At 63.9% G+C, this 11,458-nt stretch overlaps 2 protein-coding genes across 2 annotated transcripts; both read right to left on the bottom strand.

The window, feature by feature from the left end:
- Positions 1-620: 620 nt before the first annotated feature.
- Positions 621-7,987, bottom strand: LOC137677399 (serine/threonine-protein phosphatase 2A 65 kDa regulatory subunit A alpha isoform; the record flags this gene model as incomplete). The annotated part of the gene is made up of 6 exons (XM_068424700.1): positions 7,850-7,987; positions 6,331-6,421; positions 5,941-6,041; positions 4,639-4,871; positions 913-1,060; positions 621-818 (listed from the first exon to the last, which is right to left on the bottom strand). Coding segments are annotated over exons 1-6 (849 nt in total), but the record flags the coding sequence as incomplete, so codon positions are not given.
- Positions 7,988-9,328: 1,341 nt separating this feature from the next.
- Positions 9,329-11,201, bottom strand: ETFB (electron transfer flavoprotein subunit beta). Its single transcript, XM_068424701.1, has 2 exons — positions 10,914-11,201; positions 9,329-9,599 (listed from the first exon to the last, which is right to left on the bottom strand). The coding sequence occupies exons 1-2, from the start codon at positions 11,190-11,192 to the stop codon at positions 9,423-9,425; spliced, it is 456 nt and encodes a 151-aa protein (XP_068280802.1). The 5' UTR covers positions 11,193-11,201; the 3' UTR covers positions 9,329-9,422.
- Between the last annotated feature and the right edge of the window lie 257 nt (positions 11,202-11,458).

Here is an 11,458-nt window from a genome sequence, read left to right as displayed (position 1 = left end):
AGATGTCCCCAACCACCTCCACGTGTCCCCAAACATGTCCCCAACTGTCCCCAACCACCCCTACGTGTCCCCAGACATGTCCCCAACTGTCCCCAAGTGTCCCCAAGGTGTCCCCAACCATCCCCACGTGTCCCCAACCATTTCCACATGTCCCCAACCATCCCTGAGGTGTCCCCACGTGTCCCCAGGGTGTCCCCAACCATCCCTGGGGTCTCCCCACATGTCCCCAACCACCTCCACGTGTCCCCAGCCATGTCCCCAACTGTCCCCAACCACCCCTACGTGTCCCCAAACGTGTCCCCAAACGTCCCCAACCATCTCCACGTGTCCCCAACCATCCCCAGGGTGTCCCCAACCATCTCTGAGGTGTCCCCACATGTCCCCAACCATCCCTGGGGTCTCCTCAGATGTCCCCAACCACCTCCACGTGTCCCCAAACACGTCCCCAAGTGTCCCCAACCACCCCTACGTGTCCCCAACTGTCCCCAAGGTGTCCCCAACCATCTCCACGTGTCCTCAACCATCTCCACGTCCCCAACCATCCCTGAAGTGTCCCCACGTGTCCCCAACCGTCCCCAACCACCCCCACGTGTCCCAAACCATCTCCACGTGTCCCCAACCATGTCCCCAAGTGTCCCCAAGTGTCCCCAAGCGTCCCCCACCTCAGTGAACTTGTCGGCCACCATGTACCGCACGCGCCACGACTTGTCCTCGGCCGCTTGCCGCAGGGTGGGCATCACCAGCCCTTCCAGTTCCTCCTGGGGCAGCAACTGGGCGATGCTCACGCAGGCCTCCACCGCCAGCAACCGCACCGAGTCCTGCCCGGGAGGGGGGGGGACACCCAGGTGGCCATGGAGAGGAGGAGCCAGGTGGCCCAGAAAGGGACCTGAGGTGGCCCCAGAGGTCCTTTACCTGCTCGTCGGAGGCGAGGTTGGAGAACATGGGGATGATCTCGCTCTTGACGTGCTCCAGCTCCAGGACCTTGGCGAACTCGCCCAGTTTGGAGGCGGCGGCGCGACGGACCATGGGGGTGTCGTCGGAGCAGAGGTTGCGGAAGTACCTGGAGATGGAGGGACAACCATGGGGGACAGCTTGGAGATCGTTGGGGACAGCCCCAGAACCTCGGGGACATGCTACTGGGTCTGCTGGACCATGTTGTGAAGAGAAAAATGGGCCACGGGGTCAACATGGAGACCTAGAGATGATCTAAAGGGGGTTGAGGGACACCAAGGATGGGTTGGGGCCACCAAGGAAATGGGCCACGGGGTCAACATGGAGACCTAAAGGTGATCTAAAGGGGGTTGAGGGACACCAAGGATGGGTTGGGGCCACCAAGGATGGGTTGGGGACATCTCAAGAACCTTGGGGACGTGCTACTGGGTCTGGTGGACCATGTTGTGGAGATAAAAATGGGCCACAGGGTCAACACGAAGAGCCAGAGTTGACCTGGAGTGGGTTGAGGGACACCAAGGATGGGTTGGGGACATCCCAAGACCCTAAGGGACAACCTGAGAACCTTGGGGACGTGCTATGGGGTCTGGTGGACCATGAAATGAAGAGAAAAATGGGCCACGGGGTCAACATGGAGACCTAGAGGTGATATAAAGGGGGTTGAGGGACACCAAGGATGGGTTGGGGCTATCAAGGATGGGTTGGGGCCACCAAGGATGGGTTGGGGACATCCCAAGAACTTTGGGGACATGCTACGAGGTCTGGTGGACCATGTTGTGGAGATAAAAATGGGCCACGGGGTCAACATGGAGACCTAGAGCTGATCTAAAGGGGGTTGAGGGACACCAAGGATGGGTTGGGGCCATCAAGGATGGGTTGGGGCCACCAGGGATGGGTTGGAGACACTGGTGACACCTTGAGGACGTGCCATGGGGTCACCACAACCACGCCATGAGCCCAACATCAGGCCAAGGAGCCAACGTGAAGACCCTTGGGCCAACCCAAACCCAACCAAGCCCCACCGAAGTTGCCGTAGGGCCACCAAGGATGGCTTGGGGCCACCAGGGCCACCTCAGGGCCACCAAGGATGGCCTGGGGCCACCAGGGATGGCTTGGGAACATACCCTGGGGTTACCACCACCACGCCATGAACCCAAGGAGCCAACGTGAAGACCCTTGGGCCAACCCAAACCCAACCAAGCCCCACCAAAGTTGCCGCAGGGCCACCAAGGATGGCCTGGGGCCACCAGGGCCACCTCAGGGCCACCAAGGATGGCCTGAGGACAACAGAGACACCTCAGGAACGTGCCATGGGGTCACCACCACCACGCCACGAACCCAAGGAGCCAACGTGAAGACCCTTGGGCCAACCCAAACCCAACCAAGCCCCACCAAAGTTGCCGTAGGGCCACCAAGGATGGCTTGGGGCCACCAGGGCCACCAAGGATGGCCTGAGGACAATGGGGACAGCTTGGGGACATGGCATGGGGTCACCACAACCACGCCATGAACCCAAGGAGCCAACATGAAGACTCTTGGGCCAACCCAAACCCAACCAAGCCCCACCAAAGTTGACATAGGGCCACCAAGGATGGCTTGGGGCCACCAAGAGGAGCTTGGGGCCACCAGAGATGGCTTGGGGCCACTGGAAACCCCTCATGAACATCCCCTGGGATCACCACAACCACGCCATGAACCCAACAACAGGCCAAGAAGCCAACGTGAAGACTCCAGGACCAACCCAAACCCAACCAAGCCCCACCAAAGTTGACGTAGGACCACCAAGGATGGCTTGGGGCCACCAGGGCCACCTCAGGGCCACCAAGGATGGCCTGGGGCCACCAGGGATGGCTTGGGAACATACCCTGGGGTTACCACAACCACGCCATGAACCCAACAACAGGCCAAGAAGCCAACGTGAAGACCCCAGGGCCAACCCAAACCCAACCAAGCCCCACCAAAGTTGCCGTAGGGCCACCAAGGATGGCTTGGGGCCACCAGGGCCACCTCAGGGCCACCAAGGATGGCCTGGGGCCACCAGGGACACTTAGGAACGTGCCACGGGGTCACCACAACCACGCCATGAACCCAAGGAGCCAACGTGAAGACCCCAGGACCAACCCAAACCCAACCAAGCCCCACCAAAGTTGCCGTAGGACCACCAAGGATGGTTTTGGACCACCAGGGCCACCTCAGGGCCACCAAGGATGGCCTGAGGACAATGGGGACAGCTTGGGGACATGGCATGGGGTCACCACCACCACGCCATGAATCCAAGGAGCCAACGTGAAGACCCCAGGACCAACTCAAACCCAACCAAGCCCCACCAAAGTTGATGTAGGGCCACCAAGGATGGCTTGGGGCCACCAAGGATGCCCTGGGGCCACCAAGGATGGCTTGCGAACATACCCTGGGGTTACCACAACCACGCCATGAACCCAAGGAGCCAACGTGAAGACCCCAGGACCAACCCAAACCCAACCAAGCCCCACCAAAGTTGATGTAGGACCACCAAGGATGGCTTGGGGCCACCAAGACCAGCTTGAGGCCACCAGGGATGGCTTGGGGCCACCAGAAACACCTCAAGAATGTGCTATGGGGTCACCACGACCATGCCATGAACCCAAGGAGCCAACGTGAAGACCCTTGGGCCAACCCAAACCCAACCAAGCCCCATCAAAGTTGATGTAGGACCACCAAGGATGGCTTGGGGCCACCAGGGCCACCTCAGGGCCACCAAGGATGGCCTGGGGCCACGAGGGATGGCTTGGGAACATACCCTGGGGTTACCACCACCACGCCACGAACCCAAGGAGCCAACATGAAGACCCTTGGGCCAACCCAAACCCAACCAAGCCCCACCAAAGTTGCCGTAGGGCCACCAAGGATGGCTTGGGGCCACCAGGGCCACCTCAGGGCCACCAAGGATGGTCTGAGGACAACGGAAACACCTCAGGAACGTGCCATGGGGTCACCACCACCACGCCATGAACCCAAGGAGCCAACGTGAAGACCCTTGGGCCAACCCAAACCCAACCAAGCCCCACCAAAGCTGATGTAGGACCACCAAGGATGGCTTGGGGCCACCAAGAGGAGCTTGGGGCCACCAAGAGGAGCTTGGGGCCACTGGAAACACCTCAGGAACGTACCCTGGGGTCACCACCAGCACGCCATGAACCCAAGGAGCCAACGTGAAGACCCTTGGGCCAACCCAAACCCAACCAAGCCCCACCAAAGTTGCCGTAGGGCCACCAAGGATGGCTTGGGGCCACCAGGGCCACCAAGGATGGCCTGAGGACAATGGGGACAGCTTGGGGACATGGCATGGGGTCACCACAACCACGCCATGAACCCAAGGAGCCAACGTGAAGACTCTTGGGCCAACCCAAACCCAACCAAGCCCCACCAAAGTTGCCATAGAGCCACCAAGGATGGCTTGAGGCCACCAAGAGGAGCTTGGGGCCACCAGAGATGGCTTGGGGCCACTGGAAACCCCTCATGAACATCCCCTGGGGTCACCACCACCACGCCATGAACCCAAGGAGCCAACGTGAAGACCCTTGGGCCAACCCAAACCCAACCAAGCCCCACCAAAGTTGATGTAGGGCCACCAAGGATGGGTTGGGGCCACCAAGGATGGCTTGGGGCCACCAGGGCCACCTCAGGGCCACCCCGGAGGTCACTCACTGGCGCAGCTCGGCCTTGACGGGGCTGGAGACGCGGGGGTAGCAGACGCTGAAGAGGCCGCAGGCGGAGGTCCGCGAGGTGAACCAGTCGCCCCCCGCCAGGCGCTTCACCAAGGGGACAAAGTGACCTTCGAGGTCGGGCGGGGCGTGTTCGTGGGACACGGCCCGCAGGGACTCCACCGCCTTGTCCCTCACCACCGTCTCCTCCACCGTGGCCAAGCTCTCCAGGGGGGGCTGTGGAGAAGGACACGGTGGTCCTGAGGTCCCCCGTGTCCCACCACGAGAAGCCCAAGGTCAACCCGGTAGCCCAACGTTCTCCTGAAGAAGCCCAACGTTCTCCTGAAGTCACCGTGAGGGGCGCTGGGGTCACCCTCAAATCGTGACACCTCCTCGAGGTCCCTCAGGTCCCCAAAGGCCCCTCCCAAGGAGCCCAATGTCACCCAGAAGACCCCAACGGCCACCCAGTGTCCACCCAACCAACCCAAGGGCCACCCAACCACCCCAACGGCCACCCAATATCCACCCAACCACCCCAACGGCCACCCAACATCCACCCAACCACCCCAACGGCCACCCAACCACCACCCAACCGCCACCCAATCAACCCAACGCCCACCCAACGCCTACCCAACCAACCCAAGGGCCACCCAACCACCCCAACGGCCACCCAACCACCCCAACGGCCACCCAACAGCCACCCAACCTCCATCCAACCACCCCAACTGCCACCCAATGGCCACCCAACCAACCCAATGGCCACCCAACGTCCATCCAACCACCCCAACGGCCACCCAACGGCCACCCAACCACCCCAACGGCCACCCAACCTCCATCCAACCAACCCAACATCAACCCAACGGCCACCCAACCACCCCAACGGCCACCCAACGGCCACCCAACCAACCCAACGGCCACCCAACCAACCCAACGGCCACCCAACCAACCCAACGTTCTCCTGAAGACCCCAACGTCCACCCAAGTCATCTCAACATCCCCCCTGAAGACCCCAAGCGCCACCCAACGGCCACCCAACCAACCCAACGGCCACCCAACCAACCCAATGGCCACCCAACCTCCATCCAACCACCCCAAGGGCCACCCAAGGGCCACCCAACCACCCCAAGGGCCACCCAAGGGCCACCCAACCACCCCAAGGGCCACCCAAGGGCCACCCAACCAACCCAACGCCCCACCATGGAGCCCCAACTGCCCCGGGCTGTCACCCAGTTGACCATGACGCGTTCAAGATGGCACCCAGGTGCCCCAGGGAGGGTGGGGGTGGTGGTGGGTGCTGGGTCCCTACCAGGAGACAATGGACAAACTCGGGTCCTCCAACCAAGGCCGTGAAGGTGCCGAGCTGCTCCGCCAGCGCCAGCAGCACCTCGTCCTCATCGTAGATGGTGTCTGGGGGGACACCACTGTCACCTCCCTGAGCTGTCAATCACCCCTTAAGCCCCTCCCACCCCCTCAAGCCCCTCCCACCCCCTCAAGCCCCTCCCACCCCCCCTCAAGCCCCTCCCACCACCCAACCCTACATCACCCAAGGAGAACCATAAGGAAGCAACGTGGTGGTTTGAGGGGGGACGGGGTAATTAGAGGGGGACGGGGGGTAATTAGAGGGGGACGGGGGGTAATTAGGGACCCCCCCCATGGCATTTTACCCCCCCCCCCGGCTTTTTTACCCCCCCGTTACCGGTGAGGAAGGGCAGGAGCTCGCTGCGGGTGCGCTCCACGCCCAGCGCCAGGGCGATGGTCGAGAGCTTCTTGATGCTGTTGAGGCGGAGCTGGAGGGGGGGGGGGGGTAAAAAGGGTGAGGAATTGCCCCCCCGTGGGGCAAAATGGGGCCCCTGGGGGGGAACGCACCCTCCTTGGGGCAAATAATGGCCCCCCTGGGGTAAATAAAGTACCTTCTGGAGGGGAATTGTATCTTCTTGGGGACAAAATGGGCCCTTGGGGCAAATAATACCCCCCCAGGGGCAAATAATACCCCCTTGGGGGCAAATAATACCCCCCCAGGGGAGAAAATGGCCCCTTGGGGGCTAATAATACCCCCCCAGGGGCAAATAATACCCCCCCAGGGGACAAAATGGCCACCATGGAGCAAATAATGCCCCCCCAGGGGATAAAATGGCCCCTTGGGGGCAAATAATACCCCCCAGGGGCAACTAATATCCTTCGAGGGGGGAATTCCACCCCCCCAGGGGACAAAATGGCCACAATGGGGGCAAATAATACCCCCCAGGGGATGAAATGGCCACCAAGGGGGCAAATAATACCCCCCCAGGGGCAAATAATACCCTCCTAGGGGGGAATTCCACCCCCCTGGGGACAAAATGGCCACCTAGGGGGCAAATAATACCCCCCCCAGGGGAGAAAATGGCACCTTGGGGGCAAATAACCCCCCCCAGGGGCAAATAATACCCTTCTAGGGGGAATTCCACCCCCCTGGGGACAAAATGGCCACCAAGGGGGCAAATAATACCCCCCCCAGGGGACAAAACGGCTCCTTGGGGGCAAATAAACCCCCCCAGGGGCAAATAACCCACCCCCCGGGGCAAATAACCCCCCTGGGGACAAAATGGCCGCCCCGGCGCCAATTAATTCCCCCTCCCAGGGGCAAATCAAGCTCCTTCCGGTGTAAAGCCCGCCCCCCCGGCGCGATTCAACCAATCAGAAGCCTCGTCTCATAGCACCGCAGCGCCTCCGCGGCAGAAAGGAGCTTCCCCATTGGCTCCGCAATCCCCCACCACTCCCTAAGCCACGCCCTCGGCCCCACCCACGCCGGGCGACACCCAATAGCGGCAGACGACGACCCGTCCTCCTGCTCCTATTGGCCGCCGTGTGGGAAAGCCGCGCTGCCCCGCCAATAGGGGGCGCCGCGGGGAGGAGGGGGCGATTCCCTTTCAAGCCTCGCGGACCAATCAGGAAGCACTTCAGAGAATGAATGTAGCTCGGCAACCAATCAGAGCGTGCCTTTCATCCCAACCACCGCTATGAGGGAGGCAGAATAAAGACCCCCCCCCTCATATGTAACGCCGCTCCCCATTAGCCCACGCCTGAGGGGGGGAAGCGCCCTCCACCAATCAGAGCGGCCGTTTCATAGCGCGGCCTCCATTAGCGGTAGCACCGAGGCCGCGGCGGGTGATGGCGGCCGGGCCCGGCGGCCCGAGGCTGAAGCCGGGGAAGCGAAACCCCCCCCCGGTAACCGGTACCTGCACGTCCTCGTTACGGAGCTCGTCGATGAGGACGGCGATGGGGTAAAGCGAATCGTCGCCGTCCGCCGCCGCCATCTTGCTCTGCCGCTGCCGCCGCCGCCCCGGCTCTGAGGGAGCCTACGGGGTCTCCCGCCCCGCTCTTGCAGGGTTTCCCGCACTCTCATTGGCTGGCGCTACCCTAACTCCCGCCTCCCCGCTCTTCTCATTGGTCCAGCTCCGCCCCCTGCGGCCAACTACGCCGCGCCCCGCCCCCCTCGCTGCCTGATTGGACGGCGCGGTTGAGTGACGGCGCGGAGGGGCGGGGCGAGGCGTTGCTGGGCAACGCGGGGGCGCCGTCACGGAGGCTCGGGCCTAACTGGGACCCACTGGGTCATACTGGGACGCACTGGGACCCCCCAGGGGCCAAACTGGGACCTGCTGGGTCATACTGGGACACACTGGGACCCCCCTAGGGCCAAATTGGGACCTGCTGGGTCATACTGGGATCCCCTGGGGCCAAACTGGGACCTGCTGGGTCATACTGGGACCTACTAGGGCCAAACTGGGACCTGCTGGGTCATACTGGGACCCCCTGGGGCCAAACTGGGCCCCAATGGATTGTACTGGGGCACACTGGGACCCGCCTGGGGCCAAACTGGAACCTGCTGGGTCATACTGGGACCTAGTGGATTATACTGGGACACACTGGGACCATGCCAAGGCCAAACTGGGCCTCACTGGGCCATACTGGGACCCCCCAGGGGCCAAACTGGGCCTCACTGGGTCATACTGGGTTCCCCCAGAGCCAAACTGGGACCTACTGGGATCCCCAAGGGGCCAAACTGGGACCTGCTGGATCATACTGGGACCTAGTGGATTATACTGGGACACACTGGGACCATGCCAGGGCCAGACTGGGCCATACTGGGTTCCCCTGGAGCCAAACTGGGCCATACTGGGACCCCCCAGAGCCAAACTGGGCCATACTGGGTTCCCCCAGAGCCAAACTGGGCCATACAGGGATCCCTCAGAGCCAAACTGGGCCATACTGGGACCCCCCAGAGCCAAACTGGGCCATACTGGGACCCCCCAGAGGCCAAACTGGGCCATACTGGGTTCCCTTGGAGCCAAACTGGGCCATACTGGGACCCCCCAGAGCCAAACTGGGACCGACTGGGACTCCCCTGGTGCCAAACTGGGACCTACTGGGACCCCCCAGAGCCAAACTGGGCCATACTGGGACTTCCCTGGTGCCAAACTGGGACCTACTGGGACCCCCCAGAGCCAAACTGGGCCATACTGGGTTCCCCCAGAGCCAAACTGGGCCGTACTGGGACTCCCCTGGTGTCAACCCACCCCCCCGGTGCCAAACTACCCCGTCCCCACCACCAAACTGGTTTATACTGGTTCCCAGTATAACTAGGAGGCGGTCCCAAACTGGGTGGCGCCGACCACACCCCCTTAAGCCCCACCCCCATAACCAAATGAGTATGCAAATGAGCGGCCACACCTTTATTGGAGGGGGCGGCCCTTGAGGAAAGGCACTGGAGGCTCCAACTGGGTTGAACTGGGAGGCACTGGGAAGGTTTTTTCAGACCCTACCATCGAGTTTGAGGCGCTCGACCAGAGCGGCGACGCTCTCGACGCGCAGCCCCCCCTGGCGGCCGGGAGGTTCCTCCACCTTCAGCACCCGCAGGCGGGGGGGGGTCGGGGGGGTCGCCCCCAGCTCGGCCGCGGGCACAACCTCCAGGGGCTTCTTCTTGGCTTTCTGGGGGGAGGGGGGGGGAAAGGGGGCACCCATGGGTGGGGGGGAGCACCCAGGGGTGGGGGGGGGGGGACATAGGGGTTGGAGGACCCAGGAATTGGGGGGATTGAGGGGTTTGGGGGGGCACCCAGGGGTGTGGGGGGGCACCCAGGTGTTGGGGGGGGCACCCAGGGGTCTGGGGGGGTCCCTATGGGTGGGGGGGGCACCCATGGGTGGGGGGGGGCACAGGAATTGGGGGGATTTAGGGGTTTGGGGGGCACCCAGGGGTGTGTGGGGGGGACACAGGGGTTGGGAGGGGGACACAGGGGTCCAGGGGGGCACCCAGGGGTCTGGGGGGCACCCAGGGGGTGGGGGGGGACTCAGGGGTTTGGGGGGGCACCCAGGGGTCTGGGGGGGCACCCATGGGTGGGGGGGGGGGCACCCAGGGGTGTGGGGGGGCACCCAGGGGGTTGGGGGGGCACCCAGGGGTCTGGGGGGGCACCCAGGGGTCTGGGGGGCACCCATGGGGGGGGGCACCCAGGGGTTGGGGGGGCACCCAGGGGTTGGGGGGGGCACCCATGGGTTTGGGGGGCACCCAGGGGTGTGGGGGGGTACCCAGGGGTGTGGGGGGGTACCCAGGGGTCTGGGGGGCACCCAGGGGTGGGGGGGGCACCCAGGGGTTTGGGGGGGCACCCCGGGGTGTGGGGGGGACCCAGAGGGTTTGGGGGGGGACCCAGGGGTGTGGGGGGGCACCCAGGGGTGGGGGGGGCACCCAGGGGTTTGGGGGGGACCCAGGGGTCTGGGGGGGCACCCAGGGGTCTGGGGGGGCACACAGGGGTGGGGGGGTCACCCAGGGGTGCTGGGGGGGGACTCAGGGGTTGGGAGGCACCCAGGGGTGGGGGGGGGGGAACACAGGGGTGGGGGGAGCACCCAGGTGTTGGAGGACCCAGGAATTGGGGGGATTGAGGGGTTTGGGGGGGGGACCCAGGGATGGGGGTAAAAAAGGGGGTGGGGGGTAAAAAAAGGGGGGGGGCACCCATGGGTGGGGGGGGGCACAGGAATGGGGGGGATTTAGGGGTTTGGGGGGGCACCCAGGGGTTGGGGGGGACCCAGGGGGGTGGGGGGGGGCACCCATGAGTGGGGGGGGGACCCATGGGTTGGGGGGGCACCCATAGGTGGGGGGGGGCCCCCATGGGTGCTGGGGGGGACACAAGGGTTTGGGGGGGCACCCATGGGGTTGGGGGGGACACAGGGGTCTGGGGGGCACCCAGGGGCTGGGGGGGGCACCCAGGTGTGGGGGGGGGGCACCCATGGGTGCTGGGAGGGGGGGGGGCGCACCATGATGTTGGGCAGCGTGGCGTAGCGCGGCTCGTTGAGGCGCAGGTCGGCCGTGAGCACGGCCGGCAGCCGCAGGCGCAGCGTCTCCAGGCCCCCGTCCACCTCCCGCTGCACCCGCACGGCCCCGCCCTCCAGCTCCACCCGCGACGCGAAGGTCCCCTGCGCACCAGTATGGACTGGGAGGCCTCCCAGTATGAACTGGGACCCCCCCAGTATACACCGGGAGCGGCCCTCGCACCCGATATCCCACCCCCTTAGCCCATAGCTGTCCATTGCCATGTTATTCTGCACCTCCACTATCCCAGCATGCACTGGGGCACCTCCCAGTATGAACTGGAGTCCTCCCAGTATGAACTGGGACCGTCCCAGTAAGCACTGGAGCCTTCCCAGTATGAACTGGGGCTCTCCCGGTGTGCACTACGGCCCCCCAGTATGCAACAGGGGCCTTCTAGTAAGCACTGGGGCCATACCAGTATGAACTGGGGCCCTCCCAGTAAGCACTGGGGCCTCCCAGTATGAACTGGAGTCCTCCCAGTATGAACTGG

The sequence above is a fragment of the Nyctibius grandis genome, unplaced genomic scaffold (assembly GCF_013368605.1).
Source record: "Nyctibius grandis isolate bNycGra1 unplaced genomic scaffold, bNycGra1.pri scaffold_200_arrow_ctg1, whole genome shotgun sequence".
NCBI lineage: Eukaryota > Metazoa > Chordata > Aves > Nyctibiiformes > Nyctibiidae > Nyctibius > Nyctibius grandis.
The sequence above is the reverse complement of the archived record's forward strand: the minus strand, read 5'-3'. Positions and strand labels throughout refer to the sequence as shown.